The sequence below is a fragment of the Trichoderma ghanense genome, assembly GCF_004382785.1.
Source record: "Trichoderma ghanense strain CCMA-1212 chromosome Unknown scaffold_0, whole genome shotgun sequence".
Classification (NCBI taxonomy): domain Eukaryota; kingdom Fungi; phylum Ascomycota; class Sordariomycetes; order Hypocreales; family Hypocreaceae; genus Trichoderma; species Trichoderma ghanense.
The window spans coordinates 1,918,872-1,935,659 of NW_027395663.1; the positions used below are offsets into that span (position 1 = coordinate 1,918,872).

The following is a 16,788-nucleotide window of genomic DNA, read 5'->3' on the forward strand; positions in this document are numbered from 1 at the left end:
CTCGAGATAGTCCTAGCTTTGCAACCCGGCATCTGTCTGCCTCGAGAACACTAAGAGCGAGTTTGCGCGATGCCGACTGCAGGTGAGAAGAGCCTCGAAGCGGTGGGAGATGGAGCGTGTCATACAGCGTCATGATACCTACTGTATGAGTGCCTGCAGAGCGTGTACGGGAACTGACATATTCAATTATTCGCGCAGTGCGGATTTGCGTCTGCGGCGACGAGAGCACGGGCAAGTCGAGCCTGATTGCGTCTCTCGTCAAGGACCAGTTCATGACCACCAAGATCCAGCCTGTCCTGCCCCAAATCAGCATCCCCCCGAGCATTGGAACGCCAGAGAATGTCACCACCACGATAGTCGACACCTCGGCCCGACCCCAGGATCGAACGACCCTGCGTAAGGAGATCCGGAAGTGCAATGTCATCCTGCTCGTGTATGCCGATCACTACAGCTACGAACGCGTTGCGCTCTTTTGGATGCCCTACTTCCGATCGCTGGGCGTCAATGTTCCGGTCGTTTTATGCGCAAATAAGTCGGATTTGGTGGGCCAGGGGAGCACGTCGCAGGTGGTGGAGGAGGAGATGATGCCCGTCATGGCCGAGTTTCGAGAGATCGACTCGTGTATCAGGACCAGCGCAAGGGAGCATCGCAACGTCAACGAAGCCTTCTTTCTCTGCCAGAAGGCCGTCACCCACCCAATTGCGCCGCTTTTCGACTACAAAGAAGGCCGCCTCAAGCCCTCCTGCGTCGACGCCCTGAAGCGGATATTCTACCTCTGCGACAAGAACCAAGATGGCTATCTCGACAACCAGGAAATGCGAGACTTTCAGTCCCGTTGCTTCGACAAGCCGCTCACAGACGATGACCTCGACAATATCAAACTTTCCATATCAAAGTCATTGCGGGGTGCGGTGGACCTATCAAAGGGCATCGACTTGAAAGGCTTCGTGCAGCTGAACAAGATGTATGCCGAGAAAGGCCGGCACGAAACCATCTGGATCATCCTGCGCAAGTTCCATCACACAGACAGCCTGAGCTTGGAGGAGAACTTCCTCCACCCAAAGTTCGAGGTGCCAGAGTTCTGCTCGGCCGAGCTTAGTCCCGCTGGATATCGCTTCTTTGTGGATTTGTTCTTACTGTTCGACAAAGACAACGATGGTGGTCTCAACGATCAGGAGCTCGAGGCACTCTTCGCCCCTACGCCTGGGCTGCCTCCCTCTTGGGCCGACTCTGCATTTCCGTCCTCGACGGTTCGAAACGAAGGCGGTTACATCACTTTGCAAGGCTGGCTGGCTCAGTGGAGCATGACGACGTTCTTAGAACCCAAGACAACACTGGAGTACCTTGCGTATCTCGGCTTTGAGCCTCCCAACCCAAAGGACCCTATTACCTCAGCCCTCAAGATCACAAAACCGCGCAAGAGGAGAAGGCGACCCGGGCGCGTCGAGAGAAACGTCTTCCACTGTTATATCCTCGGCGCGGCAGGAGCCGGCAAGTCTTCTCTGCTGGATGCTTTCCTGAACCGTCCGTTTGACGACCTGTACCATCCCACAATCAAGCCTCGACGGGCCGTCAACAGCGTGGAACTGCCTGGTGGAAAGCAGGTATACCTCATCTTCGAGGAGCTCGGGGAGCTGGAGCCTGCTATTCTAGAAAACCAGGCAAAGCTGGATGCTTGCGACCTCCTCTGCTACGCTTACGATTCGTCCGACCCGGACTCCTTTGCTCATATTGTCGACATACGGAAAAGGTACCCACAGCTGGACGAGCTGCCATCTGTTTACACCGCGCTCAAGGCAGACAGAGATAAGACCATGCAGCGGAGCGAGCTGCAGCCGGATCAGTACACATCGTCTCTGAACATGAGTTCCCCGCTGCATGTCAGCGTCACATGGCACAGCATCAGCGAGCTCTTCGTCGCCCTCGCCGAGGCGGCGGCGAACCCAAGCACTGCATTCCCCAAGAGCGACGACGACACACCAGACAGGACAAGCCTGTACCTTACCCTAGGAGCAACGGCGTGCGCAGCAATAGCGGCTGTCATGATATGGAGGCGCTCGACGAACACCATGTAGGATATCGGCACAGCATTATCGCATCCTGACGGATCCATCATGGGGCTTCCCCCCTCTGACATCCTCCATCATGACGGTGTCATGCCGTCATTTCGCTAGTCGCTGTAGCTGCGCTCTGACCAATTTTCGATAACAGAATAGCTTGTTTTGGGAATGTTCTTCTGTCAAGGGTGGCGTTTCTTTCGTCTTGGGGTGGCTCTCGGGGAAGCAAGCAGAAATATTAGATTGGAGCTTATGATACCCGGTTTTACGGTCATGTTAGGTACAACATTTATATATAGCGGATTTATTGAACACAAATAACAGCCATGCCGGCTTCTTTTTTATTCCAAGTCCTCCCTCGGTAGCTAATCAGAAGCAAAACCCTTTGGCTGATGGAGTGAGGCAGCAGAAGAAATCATGATCCTATGAGCGGTGTACGGGTTGTAGAATGGTGCATCAACGCGGAGCAGAGCAGGCAGCAAAGACTATACCTTGTAGAAGCAGAAGCCGACGTAAAAGCTCGCCGCCTCCATCTCCTCGTCGGAAACAAGCAGCCTCCCAGTCCCCCTCTCCCTGACCCCCATCCTCTCGCTCAGCGGTCCCAGCTCCTGGTCGTCCTTCTCCGTCTCCCAGATCTCGAGGAAGGGCTTGTGGAACTGCAGCTCCAGGTTGAAGTCCTCGGCCAGCGCGCGGAACGCCTCCCAGGGGACGACGTACTCGGGGACCTCCTCGACGGCCTCGTCCAGGAAGAAGTTGTACTTCCAGCCGAAGGCGGGACGGAAGACGCCGTCTTCGGGGGTCTTGCCGGGGAAGCGCACGCGGTAGATGGAGTTGCCCCATTCGGCGGTCGGCTCGGCCTCGCCCTCTTCCAGCTCGCCGTCCTCCTGCTCTGCGGCGTCGGTGGCGGCCTGGGGAGGGGGGGTGGAGGTGGGCGTGGTAGAGGCGCCCTCTCCGTTTTGTTGTGCAGCCTTTTCGTCTCCTCCGCTCGCGCCGTTCTTGGCCTCGCGCTTGGCGGCCATTTTGGCGTTGAAGGCCCGGACGCGCTCGCCGAGGACGTCGGAGTTGGGGATGCAGCCGATGAAGCGGCCGCCCTTTTTGAGCGCGCCGGCAACGTTCCTGAGCATGGTGCGGGCGTTCTTCTCGGATTCGAAAGCGTAGTGCATCGAGAACATCATGCTGACGACGTCGAAGCCGCGGCGGTTCATGGTGGACGGGTCGAAGCCGACCTGCCGGATGATCTCCACGTCCTCAATGCTCTCCGAGTAGCAGTCCTTGACGTGGAACCGCGCGTCAAAGAGGCGAGGCGGGGGTCTGTTGAATCGCCCTCCGCGATGGCCTCGACCTCCGCGAGACGCCATCTGTCTATACCGGTCTCTCGCCTGCTCGATGCTCACGTTGGCCGGGTCCAGGCCGACGTAGAGCTGGATCGGCTGCGGCGCCTGCTGCCATTTGCTGAGGTCACCGCCCTTTCCGCAGCCAATGTCGAGGACGAGGAGCTCCTTGCCGCTGGACCGGCCCATCTCTCGCGACCCGGGCGTGTGGTCTTCGTCGGGCGAGTAGCGCTGGATGATGCAGCTCTTGACCCAGTTGTTGAAGACGCGCAGGCCCTTGATCTTGCTCTCGCGGGTCCGCCAGTCGCGCCCGCGCTCGGGCACGCTGTTGTAGTGCTCCCGAACGACATCGTTGATGCCCCGGATCTTGTTCTCCTCGGCCGCCTGGGTGGCAGCGGCCTCGGCGGCTTGGCGATCGCGCTCGAGCTGGCGCTGGCGGATGGCCTCTCGCTCGGCCTCGGAGAAGCGCGCGCGCGCTCCCGGTCGCTTCAGTTTCCGCGGCTGCTCGGAGGGTGAGATGGCGCGTCGCTTGGGCGCCTGGAGGGAGTTTGCGTTGTAGGGCTGGGGGAGGTCGTCGTCGTCTTCAGCTGGGCGCTTGTTGTTCCTCCTCGCAGGGGGAGGAGAATCGGGATCGGAGTCGTGGCCGGCCATTGTAAAGCAAGATTTTCTGTAATGAGGCAAGTTTGGGTTTTCTTTGTGGGGTTGTTGTTCAATCGAAGGGGCACAGAGTGATGTTTGGTGATGATGGAGAAGCGTTCAAGGTAAGGTTTCCGCAGTTGGGAAGTTGATGTTTAAGCTCAGGCCCAAAGTTTGATAAGCGGCACTGATAGCGGGAGACGTGCTGTAGCACTGGAGCCTGCACTTTTCACCGCATCCACACACAATGCCTGTCTCAATCGAAACGTCATGTACCAAGGCGAGTTTGCATAAAACATCTTTCTCTCACTTGTATCAATCCTTGCCAATCAAATAGTCGATAAACCAACATCTACAATGTTCATTCTTTCAGCAACTCCATGAGACTCTTGACGCGAAAGACGACGGTAGCAAATGTAGTGCCCGGTCAAAAGGTGTGACACTTGAGAGTATGACCTCCTTTATTTACTTGCTTATTCTGCAAGGTTCTCGAGTTCGCTCAGAGTCCTATCGCCAAAATTCTGCAATTGCCGCATGGCCATGTCAAGACAATGCCACACGGCCAATGGCGTCTCGCCTGGATCAGGCAGGATAGAGTCGACAATGATGAGCCACGAGTCGTTCATGAGTTCGGAAATATCCTCTAGCATATCCACAACCTGCACGATCGATTTGCGATGCAACATCCCAATCATAAGATAAACCCGGGTGTCAGAGCATCTTGAGCACGGACTCTGATCCTGGTCGAGAGAGCCGGGTTTCTTATCATTACCATCTCCGTCATGAGATTGAGCTTGTCTTGAGGAGAAGTGGCGTCGAGGCGAAGATGAGAAAAATTGCTCAGCCAAATCAACACGGGCTGCAAAAGCCGAGCTTCAAGTAAGGTATACCTTAGTAAGGCAGGAAATGTCAACGGCTGTTCATCCGTATCTACTGCCTTGGCTGAAGCCGGCATACCAACATGGAAGAAAAAGGAAAGGCCTCGAAGGAAATATTTTGTCTTTGGCAAGCATCCTTGAGAAGTTATCATGGTGAACATGGTTCTTTGTGCTTTCGACGAAGATATGATGCACCATTACCATTCGGAGCATCCGCGCGAGCTCAGAGGCTGGTACCTTGGCTTCATCTGCAAGGTCGTGGAACAGAATTGACCCATCCTCCGGCACGAGATCGAACATCTTGAAGTGGAGGAGCCCTCTGAGAGCCTGGTATCAGCATCAAGCATGGCAATCTCGTCTTTCCCCCAGAATGAGATCTTGCCTGAGAACATGCGATTGCTACCGTTTTAGACGGTCCAGCTGTAAGCTCAAGCAGTCTGATTGCTGAGTCCATTATCTGCTCCTTGGCCTGAAGCACAGAACGCGGTGTTTTAGACGACAGAGTCGGCGTATACGCGACAGAATCGAAAGATGAAAGCGACGTTCCGTCTGTCTTGCGGTACGCCTCCAGGACCTTGGCTTGAACTCACATTGATATCGGCAAGGTGGCCCATTATGACATCCTGTTGCACGTGGGCGTTGAGATCAAATGGGATCTCTGCGTCCATGGAAGTGTCTGGATCCATGATGGTTGGTTATGGAACAGGTGAGTATTGGATGCTAAACCGAGGGGATGAGTTGGTATGCATGTCCTTTGACATCTACGGATCATCAGGAGCAAATCCTGGACCTATGCACATGATTTGGTCCATCCCATTTGCCTTGACAATGAGATTGGCACATTTACCAGCGTCGAGACGCAGTCATCAAGAGAGCTTATTCACCACACATCTTATACTCTCAAGACGAGGAATCACGATGAAAGCCGTCCAAGTAACTGCAGTTGGCCACAGACAGTTTCTCACTCCTTCTCGGTTAACGGTGACTAGAGTTGCCTTGCAGTTGAAGCACCATGTCGACATGGAAGGGATACGTAACAAGAAGCACACCCTGTCGGTCAAGTGCAGTGGTTTGTGAATGGAGGCGACTGAAGATGATGCATCATATGCTCTCGACGCCACAACTCACCGTCATGCCCAAACGGGATGGAAGATTGAGCTCCCAACTTGGCGCTCCGCCCGTTGTCAACATTCGAGTTGGCTGAAACTGAAGAGAAGTCTGTCCCGCACCGCGCCTCTTTTGTCATTTTCTTGCAATCTGGAGCAGTTCGCAGCTGTAATTGATTTATGGAGTCGAGGTGAGGGCATGCGCTGACATAATCCAGATGCAACACCTCTTGTCGGTCGGTAGTACTCGGTACTCTGTGGTCCGCGCACCGTCTAGTAAAAGCGCATGTTGCGTGCATGCATGCATGATGAAAATTGAGCACGAGAGTCGGGAAGCGCAGCAGCAGCAGAGGGGAAAAGAAAAAAAGAAAAAAGAAAAAAAGAAACCAATTACCGAATGATGCTGGTCTCCCCGTGGGGTATCGTGCCAGTGGACGGACTTCTCCATACAAGGCCTGTACGGTCCCCACCGCTCCAGAGCCCCCACAGACGACATCAGCTGGAGCCATCGATGATCAGTTTGCTCTATGTACTATGACCAGACGGATTCCTCTGGGAGGTGAGGAGAAGAAGAAGAGAAAGAGACGCTTCACTCTGAGCAGTCTACTCACGAGGAGTCGGTTCAGGTAGACTCTCTTTTCACCGCTACTCACAGCTCTTGTATAGATAATAGCTAGGACAGCCTCTTCTTCTAGCAACTCATACCACCATCACAGCGTGACACTCGAGATCTCCGTCTTGCCGAGGCTGGCCTAGCACATGCACCATCCCAAAAGCCCATCACAACTTGGCCTACCATATTACTTGAATACTCTGCTAGTCTAACAAGCCTAAACAGTCTAAACAGTCTAGGGCCGTTTGTCGTACGTCAGGGTTTGTTGTTGTGTCATGGGCCGGCACTCTGCCTCTTTTTTCCTCCTCACTCACTCACACTCTCTCTTCTCTCCCAACCAACTTCCCCCTCTCTCTCCGCTTCTCCCCACGGCCTCTAGCCTGCTCTTTTGGCTGCTTCCCCCTCAGCTTTCCCCGCTTGGCACCAACCCTGGCCCTTGTAGCATCCCGTATTCCAAGACACTCGACTGTTTGCTTCAATCCCGTCAACGTCCTGTCCTCTTTTCCGGGCAGCTGTCATCCTCCGCCGGGATTGACAGTGTTATTACTGGTCGTCATCAGCGCTTTTGCCTTGGCACAGGAGGTACTTTCAGTACCTGGTCACCTATCGCTCGTTTTCTGCCGGTCAAAAACACACCACCCGTTGCAGCAGACCGGCTTCCAACCCCGACTTCCAGGCGACGCCCCAGCACCAAGGATTAATTTTTGTTTCCAATATTTCCCCCATCTGCTCTCCCGCCATCTCCAACCACGACGGATGGCGGCACGCGACCGATGAGCCAAGAAAATCGTACTTGAGCTGGTCCTTTGCCCCGATACGACTTCGTGCGCCGTCCTCCGCCCAGAGCTGCCTCCAACTCGGGAGAGCTGTGGCCCTGTCGCGGCTCCACGTTATAATAGCCGCCTGGGGGAGGATCCTGGCTAATCCAAGGCCGGGCTTTTGTCTGTCTCGTGTATCGCTCGCTTTGTTTTCTTCGAGCTGGCTGGTCGGATCAAGTCGCCGGGCCCTTTTTCCTCTGCCGTCTGTGCTCCATCCATCACATCTCGCCTCGTTCCTCCATCTGCAGAACGAAGCAAAACACCCGCTGCCAGCCGAACCTTGCTGAGCACGCCAGCCTGCGGCTCGATTCGAACTTGCCTCGCCTCGCATTGCCTCGACTTGGATTCGGACTCGGACTCGACCCACGTTTCTCTGACGGGACGGCAGAGCCTCGACTGTTACTCGCTGCGTGTTGTTTGCCTGCTTGCTGCCGGCTACTTGCTTGTCTGTTGTTGATTGGGCTGTGTCTCTCTCCCACTGCCCTCCCTCTCTCCCCCTCTGCCTCTGCCTCTACCTCTGCCTCTGCCTCTGCCTCTACCTCTGCCTCTACCTCTGCCTCTACCTCTGCCTCTACCTCTGCCTCTACCTCTGCCTCTACCTCTTCCCCCCAGTCTGGCTACATAGCCGGTCATCTCTTCCTCTGGGCCACTGCGGTTACAGATTATCAGACCGAGAGCCAATCCAGCTGACCCCACACTGCTGTCTCCCCTGGGCCTTGTCTCATCGTCTCTCGAAGTCGGATCCTGTTGATGCTCCGTCCACCTGCCTGTCCGGCTGTCTGGCTGTTGTTTGCTCGAGCTGCCGTCCCTTGATCTGATCTCATCCCCATCCCATCCCATCCCATCCCGTCCCATTCCCCCACATCCTCCACCTCCTCCGACCCCCCAATTCTGTGCAGCCTGTCTCGCTGCCTCGCCGCTCCTTGTCGCTTATACCATACCTTGACGGCCTGCTCGCTTCCGCTCGTAATGCTCCCGCTCCAAGCCATGGACGGCCCGGTCGCTCTGCCTCCGCCAAACCAACCCACCGCCCTTGCCATGGCCGAGATGGGCGAGAATCGCAACCAGAAACCCAAGACGTTGCCTTGCAAGTATTGTAGCAAGCGATTCAGGTCAGTCTAGCCCGCTCCGCCAAGTGCTGCTATTTGTGCTTGTCCGACTCTGTTGCTGCTATCGTGCCGTGTTGCTCACATGACCTTCTTCTCCCCGAGTTTCAGACGCGTCGAACATGTCCAAAGACACGAGAGAACACATACTAAGGAGAAGCCCTTTTCCTGCGGCTGGGACCGCTGTGGGAAAACCTTTGGGCGTCGGTAAGTTGCCTCCTTCCAACACATTCGCCTTATTCCCATCTTCTTTCGTTTGTCATTTTTCTTATCAACCCCCGTCTTCCTCCTCATGTACACCCTACTGTTCGGATCGGTATGATGTGATGCGATACCATGTCTCTTTATGTGGTGCTTGTACCAATACCGGTACCCGCGTCTCCTCATTGCATTACATATCCCCCCTTTCCCCTCTTCCAAACTGTCACCTCTAGCCTCACTCTAAGCTTCATGCCCTAAGCCTCAAGTCCTGTTATTCTTTTCGCCTTGATCCACTCGACACTGCCCGTCTCCTCGCTGCACTTACATTGTCCCGGCTTGTGTTGGGCTACACTTACTTACATGGACATCAGTGATCTTCTCGTCCGGCACGAGAAGCTCGTTCACCTAAATGAAGGCCACAAGGACCCCTCTCGGCCGAGGAAGCTCTCCGGCACGTCTCTACACAAGCCATCTCTTTCCGATGGCCATGTCGACCTCGATGCCATGGGAATTCACCGGCTGCGGCCGCCCCCTCCGCCTGCCCCTACCACCACCACGCTGCTCCCTCCACAGCCATCGCCGCCGCAACAGCAGCAGCAACAGCAGCAACAGGCACAGGCCCCTCCACCGCCGTATCACCACGGATCCATGAGTTCAGATGGAGGGGGTCATCTTGGTCAGCAGAACCCCCAGGTAGCGGCTCGAACTGCAGCTTGCAATCTTGATCTTCTTTCTGATGCCGCCCTGGCGACCGAGGTCAACACCATGCAGCCCTTGCTCAACGATATGCCCCAGCAGCCCCCGACACACGCCAGGGTCAAGAGCTATCCGGACACCATCGAGGGGTACGGGGACCGCGCGAGAGCAGATCCGCCCATTCTCACGGCTGGATTTGGGCCTCAGCCCCAGCAGCCGTCGTACGAGGATTACAACCTGTTCCTTGACGACTACACGACGCCGCAGCACTTCCTTCCTCCCCACTTTGAGCCTGATCAGCAGATGAACTTCTTTGCGCGATCGCCGGCCGTCTTCCAGCGTGGCAATTCCAAGCCAAATTCGCAACTCCCCTCCCGCTTTGGGTCCCTAGCCCCTGATGCACAGGAGCCGAGCTCCCGCTTACACGAGGAGCCATCGCGGTCGCCTCTCCGAATCTCGGTGGTCGACCACGGTATCATCAAGAACCGTCTTGAGGAGTTCTCGGCCGTGCTGCCGGCCGACTTTGTCTTTCCCTCTCGCTACACGCTCACTCGCTTCTTGGAGGGATACATTAGCGGATTCCACGAGCAGCTGCCCTTTCTTCACCTGCCCACGCTGTCCCCCACGGAGCTCGCCCCGGAGTTGCTTCTCGCCATTCTAGCTGTTGGAGCGCAGTACAGATTCGAGAGCAAGAGGGGCTATGCCCTTTGGTATGCCGCCAAGTCGGTCGCAATGGAGCAGATTCGACGGCGGCATAGCTCGGAGATTCATGCTCTTTTGCCCAACGCCTCATCTTACAGTCCTCACTCGACGCGGCCTTCGCCCAGCACTTCCTACCGGCACTCGTTTGCGTCGGCGCAGTCGGAGAGGCCAATCACCCAGGACACACATCGAGAGCCTTAGTAAGTATACATCACTGATGTCCTATGATGGATTTCTTCATGCTCATTCACCATCTCAAAATAGTTCTCCAAATACGCCCCAATCTCGACTGGAAACAATTCAAGCCGTCCTACTGCTTTTCTCCGTCGGCCTCTGGGGGGCCAAGACAATCCTCAACGAGGCGCTGTCGCTTCAGAGCACGCTGGCAATTCTGATCCGAGAGGAGGGTCTCACCGAGGACATTAGCCAGGCAAGCGTGACAGACTGGGATGCTTGGATCAAGCGTGAAGGGGCGACCAGGACCAAGCTGATTGCTTACTCCTTCTTCAACCTCTGCAGCATCGCATACGATTTGCCGCCTCTGCTGGTCACGTCTGAGCTCAAACTCTCGCTGCCTCTTCCTGCCAGGCTCTGGAGGGCGGAAACGGCGTGGCAGTGGCAAGAGCTGCGGCAATCGACGCCCATGGTGGAGATTACCGTTCACGAGGCCATTGCGCGGCTGTTTGGCCGAACCAACCAAGGGCTGCCAAACCATCTGTCGTCGCTGGGATTCTACGTGCTCATCCACGTGCTGATCCAGCACGTGTACTTCTTGAAGCAGACGTCACTGGCGGCCGGCCTGCCGTTTGAGGCGCAGCGTACCTTGAAGCCAGAGGATGTGGAAGAAGTCACGCAGGCGCTACGGGTATGGCATACCACGGTCGAGCAGCATCACTATCTTCTCGCCACGGGCTCCGGGCCCTTTGCCAGCACGGACTTTTCTCCCGGCGGACTGCTGGCGTATAATGCAACGGCCCTTTTGCGTCTTGCGTACATTCGACTGTACAGCGACACTCCTCCGAGCAAAGAGCTGCAGACGAGGGACTCGATGCTGATGGCATCGGCCATGATTTCCACCCCTCTGCTTGTGCGCAGTGTGCGGCTCCACGGAGCGGTGTTTCAAGCCGTTCATGCGTTGTCCATGCTGGTCAAGGCGGGCGTCAACTATGTGGCGAGGACCAAGTCTACAGAATGGAGCATCCAGCATTCGTGTAAGTCTACTTGTCTCTGTGATACTCGGTTCTGGTGTAACTGAAAGCTGACCATGTGCCTTTGCAGTGTGCAATTTTGAGTGTGCGCTTCTTCTAGCCAAGTGGCTTCTGACGCTAGGGTCTCTCACGCCATCTGACGCTCCCATCACTTTCGACGAGAAAAATCTTTTGGAGACAGTGAGAAGAATGCTGGACGAAACGGAATTCGCCGTTCCCGTTGATCCATCCTTGACTGGTGCAAGTGCAAACCCGCAGTTGGAGGCAGCCACCACGGATCCCATGAAGCTGAGACAGCTCGCAAGTGCAGTTGTGCGCCTCTGGAGCGAGACGTTCAAGGGCACTCACATCTTTGACATGATCAAGACGATGGGTGCCAGCTTGGACGGATACGCTGATCTGGTGGACAAGCCGAGAGACCGCGTGGCCTTGGCACCAAGTGCGGCCATGACTTGATGCTTCGGTGGCACTGAAGATTCACTGGCGAGATTTCGATGAAGTGCTTGGAGGACGGGCGATGGGTGTCGCATTGGGAGGCGACGGGCGTTGGTTCTTTGGGCACACAGGATACCATGCTAGAGCTGGCTAGCTCGCATAGATGGGACGGATATCTGATTCTGAGAATGTGGGACAACAAATTGTACATATCATGTCGTTTTGGGCAGACATTGGATGAGAGCGGGATTCGGATGGATACGTAGGTTGGGGAGTAGGATTTTGTGTATGTGTAACGGGTGGATAGTTGCTAGAGATGAAGGATCGCCCCCTCCTCTATAACACGTTCGTGGCGTACAACGCATGCAAGTCAACAGAAATGGTGGCTAACCTGTAGCTGAGAGGCTGACGAATGTATCAATAGTCGACATTGAAGTTGACTGGCCAGTTGATGAAGTACGGAAGAGAGGACGACAAACCGAGGGAAGACGGAAGACGCAGCTCCACCGACCCTGGCAGGATTACTGATCCCCAGAAGACAAAAGCGCACGACAAGACAACCATCTCTTGTCTGCGTTCTCCTATGACTCGAATTCCACGTGCTCTATGGAATTACCTACCGGCCAAGTATAAGTCCAAAGGATGTGAATGCACCTCAATTTCATAAGTGATGCATCATGCCAACAACGCATCAAATCCTCACCAGATTGTAGGTACAGTAGCTGGCTGACAATTTGCATGTGAAGCAAGAACAACAGCCGGAGAATGAGAAAACGCGGGGGCCGAAGCGCATCAGAATGCAAGTGGGGGGGGAAGACGCCAGTGGGGGTGAACGCTTTCCGCTAAAGGGACCCTCGCTCTCTGGGGTAACGTCAGCCGGGAGCGAAACGAAACGTGCCTCGGCATGACGGTAATGCATTCCCCGTTCTGCTTTCGGGGGACTTTGGGGGGGAGTTGTCTTCTATTACTTCTTTTTAAAAGAGATGTTGGGTTCGTGCTGATGCTTTTACACTCTTTTTTTTGTTGTCGTCTTATCTATTGGTGGTGCGATTATCTTCTTAGACGAGAATAAGAAAGACGGCGATCTATTTGTGTCATCTTTGCATAGAGTGTCTCGAGGATAGAATCACCATCACCGCCGTATCTCGACCAGACAGACCTCCAAACGTCCCACGATGCCCTTCAACACGGAACTCACCCGCCGTCTAGGCATCCGCGGTACGCCACATCCCTCCAGTTGCCCCCCCCCTTCCTTTTGCCCTCCCACGCTGACGACAACGAACCTGCTGCAGTCCCCGTCATCCAGGGCGGCCTCATGCACGTCGGCACCGCAGACCTCGCCTCGGCCGTCTCCAACGCGGGCGGCCTGGGCATCATCACGGCCCTCATCTCGCCCACGCCCGACGCCCTGCGCGCCGAGATCCGCCGCTGCCGCACCCTGACCGACAAGCCGTTCGGCGTCAACCTCACCCTGCTGCCGTCGCTCCTCCCGCCCGACTACCCCGCCTACGCGCAGGCCATCATCGACGAGGGCGTCAAGATTGTCGAGACGGCGGGCAACTCGCCCGGTCCTGTCATCCGGCAGCTCAAGGCGGCGGGCATCACGGTGCTGCACAAGTGCACGACGATTCGCCATGCGCAGAGCGCGGTGAAGCTGGGGGTTGACTTCCTGAGCATCGACGGCTTCGAGTGCGCGGGGCACGTCGGCGAGAGCGACATTACAAACTTCATACTGCTGGGCCGCGCGCGGCAGACGCTGACGACGCCGTTTATTGCGTCGGGAGGGTTCGCGGACGGGCAGGGGCTCGCGGCGGCGCTGGTGCTCGGCGCGTGCGGCATCAACATGGGGACGCGCTTCTTGTGCACGCAGGAGGCGCCCGTGCATCACAACATCAAGGAGGCGATTGTCAAGGGCCAGGAGACGGACACGGCGCTGCTGCTGAGGCGGTGGACCAACACGACGAGGTTGTATAAGAATAAGGTCACCGAGGAGGCGCTCAAGATTGAGAGGGAGAGCAAGACGGGGGAGTTTGCGGAGGTGGCGCCGTATGTGAGCGGGAAGAGGGGCAAGGAGGTTTTTATCAATGGTGATCCGGAGCATGGGGTGAGTATTTGTTGCCATTGATCTCGATTGTTTGTTTGGGTGTGATTGTTGACGGTCGTGATAAAACAGGTGTGGACGACGGGCCAGGTCATGGGTCTCATTCATGACATTCCGACGTGTGCTGAGCTGGTTGCTCGTATTGAGAAGGAGGCTGAGACGACGTTGCGGGAGAAGGTGTCGTTGATTGTGTCGGACTCGAAGCTGTGAGGATCAAGGGGACTGGATGAGTCGAGGTGGTTGACGATGATGCATGTATAATCTGCTTTTTTCCCTCTTCTGCGAATATAGCAAGCTGGAACACAGGATTTTCCCAAATAAACGCCTTGTATCATGTCCTCCTTTCTTTCTCTATGCAGCCCTTTAATCTCATCCAGGTCGTACATCGTGATGCTCGTGCTAATCTCATCTGCCCCTTCGGCTCGCCACCAGCGCCGGGTCCAAACGCCGCCCAGTCTGCCTCTTCATCCCCGCCTCTCCCGCCTCTCCCAGGCCATCCGCCTCTGGAATCGTCCACCGCTCGTAATAGTACAGCTCCGGCATCCTCGTCTGCGTCTGCTCCTCGAGCTGCGACTCTCCATCCCGGCGGCCCACCCCCGTCTCAATCAGCGACGCTCTGCCCTCCGGATCGCTAGCCTGCCACCCCTCGGGCGCTGACCGGCGAGAAGTAACCGCGTCCACGTCTTCGGCCAGGGCATACGTCGCCTCCACGAGAGCTCCTCTGACGCCGCAGTAAAAGGACGTCGACAGGTCCGACGCTTTGACCAGGCTGTGCACTCGGTCCATGGAGGAGGAGTAGATGTGCATGACTGCGTCCGGCCGCCAGCTATCTTGTCGTGAGAGATGGTGCCACGTGCATGTCCGGTCGGACGACGACGGGTCGCACCTGTCTACCGGATCCAGCTGGAGCCCGTCGAGGTCGTTGACGGCACCGTACTGATAGGGTCGTCCGGGGAAGGGCGCGTCTGCGCTGCAGGGCATGGCGCTGGTGTGGTGATACGCCTTGGGGAAACGAAAGTCGAAGAAGCGGAGGTCCGGGCTGCAGTTGTTGCCGGCCACGAAGCGTTCGGATCCGTATACAAGCATGGAGCTGCTGGCTTGGTACGGCTGGAAGCCATCGCGATACAGGACATCGTGGTCTGAAGATGTTCGCAAATCAGAAAGCCTGGTATTACATGTTGGGTTAGCTGCTTCGAGCGGGACTTGGAATTCTAAGCTCTTGTCCATCTTACCTATGGCTTCCGTCATCCCAGGCGCTGAGCAAAAGGTTATGATTCATCCTTGCAACTGGCTGGATGGCTCGCACCGTCGTCTTCTCAGCTAGTCGCCCTGAATCGGCAGAAGCCCTGTCCTCGCTCAGATTGAGATTCTTGGCTGCGTTGAAAAACTCGATCCCCGTAGGTCGAACCTTGGCCCATCGCAAGGGCTCGCTGCTGCCACCAATGCCACACGCAACCACGTCCTGGCCCATGAACTTGACGCTCCGTAAAAGCGACAGCTCGTCAGCAGAGCTGTCCTTCGACACATCATAGAAGAGAGCCGGCTTCAGCGTCGCTTCCTCGGTATCAGAGAGATTGTACAGCGTCAGGACGGAGCTTCTGCAGCTCGCCAGCAACTTGGCGTCGGCTTGCCACTCAGTCCATGAAATCGCCCTCTGCCCGGGAGACCTTCGTGCCAGGGGAGCTTTGGCTGCATCGGCGGTGTCGTGTATGGAAGCAAAGCTCTGCGATGCCTCTGACAGCGCCTCATCCCTGACGGACAGCAGCTGGAGATCTCCGTCAGCCCTGCCGACAACCACCTCTGGAAACTCCTGGCGCTCAATGATGCTGAGTGCCGTCACGTCTCCCGTCCCGGCCGCATACCCCGTCTCGCGGCCCCCCAGCTTGCTCCAGCGGCTCTGGCCCTTGCCGCTCACGCCTCTTCGCCCGAGCACCAGGTTCTCTCCGGCTCCGTACGCCAGCAACTCCTCCTGCGTCGACAAGAGCGTCGTGGCATCGATGACGGAGTGGAAGTTGACAGACTGCCTGTTCCTCGCGAAATCCCTCCTCTTGGGCCGGGCCGCCGACTTCTCCCCGTACACCGTCAGGTAGAACGCACGCGTATCCCAGCACCGGTCCAGATACGTCAGGCGATCTGCCACGGCGTTCCATCCGCCCAGAAGCCCCGTGTGAGTGTCCACGGAGGGGAACTTGGCCCTCACGAAGCTCCGCCATCCGCTCTGGTTGATGACTGCTTGGGCATGGCGCGAGGTGCTTCCCAGATGGGCCACATCGCGGGCTGTGTCGAGATGCTGGACGATGTCGAGGATTAGGTCGTCGGGCAGATTGGCCAGCGATGGCCTGTTCATTATGCTAGATGACTCTTCAAGAGACAGACAAACAAACAAACGTCTATAGATTTGCGTGCATGCGGAAAAGAATGAAGTGGCAAAACAAAAAGCAATCCCGTCGTGCGAACATGCAGATGATTTCTTATCTATTTCGTGCTTGAACGAAGCTCGTTGACTATCAGCATCAAATCGAAATCTCGCCGCATTTCTGCCTTGCATGATGATTCATTCATCCACTAAAACTTACACTAAAAACTCGAGACCAGTGTGACGCAAGGCGAATCTATGCAAGGCGAATCTATGCAAGGCGTGGCAAATCCGCAAATATTTTCTGACTCACTTCAGGCTCCTCCCTTGCTCCTCTGCCTCATGCAGGATTAATCGAAATAGAGGCTGAACAAGAACGCGTGAAGGAGAGGGGAAGATTGACTTTGGAGGCAAAGGATGTTCTTGCATGCGTCTAGCGGGTCGCCTTAGTAAGGGCAAGATGCTGCCTAACCTGGACGTTTGATGAATCCTGCAACAATACGGAGCGTAATGATGAGAAGGATTCTGAACATGATACCGAGCT

General features: G+C 56.1%; 7 protein-coding genes across 7 annotated transcripts; 4 read left to right on the forward strand and 3 right to left on the reverse strand.

Moving 5' to 3' along the window:
- Positions 1–109: 109 nt before the first annotated feature.
- CCMA1212_000651 (Mitochondrial Rho GTPase 1) lies at positions 110–2,075 on the forward strand (the record flags this gene model as incomplete). Its single annotated transcript, XM_073698112.1, has 2 exons — positions 110–116; positions 199–2,075. 2 exons carry the CDS (start codon positions 110–112, stop codon positions 2,073–2,075), a joined length of 1,884 nt encoding a protein of 627 aa, XP_073563468.1.
- Positions 2,076–2,542: 467 nt separating this feature from the next.
- Positions 2,543–4,406, reverse strand: CCMA1212_000652 (mRNA cap guanine-N7 methyltransferase; the record flags this gene model as incomplete). Its single annotated transcript, XM_073698113.1, has 2 exons — positions 2,543–4,055; positions 4,402–4,406. 2 exons carry the CDS (start codon positions 4,404–4,406, stop codon positions 2,543–2,545), a joined length of 1,518 nt encoding a protein of 505 aa, XP_073563471.1.
- Positions 4,407–4,497: 91 nt separating this feature from the next.
- CCMA1212_000653 (uncharacterized protein) lies at positions 4,498–5,588 on the reverse strand (the record flags this gene model as incomplete). The annotated part of the gene is made up of 3 exons (XM_073698114.1): positions 4,498–4,897; positions 4,982–5,229; positions 5,493–5,588. 3 exons carry the CDS (start codon positions 5,586–5,588, stop codon positions 4,498–4,500), a joined length of 744 nt encoding a protein of 247 aa, XP_073563470.1.
- Positions 5,589–6,909: 1,321 nt separating this feature from the next.
- CCMA1212_000654 (uncharacterized protein) lies at positions 6,910–7,398 on the forward strand (the record flags this gene model as incomplete). Its single annotated transcript, XM_073698115.1, has 1 exon — positions 6,910–7,398. A coding segment is annotated over one exon (489 nt), but the record flags the coding sequence as incomplete, so codon positions are not given.
- Positions 7,399–8,408: 1,010 nt separating this feature from the next.
- CCMA1212_000655 (Transcriptional regulator ADR1) lies at positions 8,409–11,808 on the forward strand (the record flags this gene model as incomplete). The annotated part of the gene is made up of 5 exons (XM_073698116.1): positions 8,409–8,551; positions 8,657–8,752; positions 9,118–10,344; positions 10,409–11,355; positions 11,423–11,808. The coding sequence occupies 5 exons, from the start codon at positions 8,409–8,411 to the stop codon at positions 11,806–11,808; spliced, it is 2,799 nt and encodes a 932-aa protein (XP_073563472.1).
- An 883-nt stretch (positions 11,809–12,691) lies between these two features.
- CCMA1212_000656 (Nitronate monooxygenase) lies at positions 12,692–14,098 on the forward strand (the record flags this gene model as incomplete). The annotated part of the gene is made up of 4 exons (XM_073698117.1): positions 12,692–12,697; positions 12,945–13,005; positions 13,080–13,891; positions 13,961–14,098. 4 exons carry the CDS (start codon positions 12,692–12,694, stop codon positions 14,096–14,098), a joined length of 1,017 nt encoding a protein of 338 aa, XP_073563456.1.
- Positions 14,099–14,293: 195 nt separating this feature from the next.
- Positions 14,294–16,235, reverse strand: CCMA1212_000657 (uncharacterized protein; the record flags this gene model as incomplete). The annotated part of the gene is made up of 2 exons (XM_073698118.1): positions 14,294–15,053; positions 15,121–16,235. 2 exons carry the CDS (start codon positions 16,233–16,235, stop codon positions 14,294–14,296), a joined length of 1,875 nt encoding a protein of 624 aa, XP_073563455.1.
- Positions 16,236–16,788: the final 553 nt, after the last annotated feature.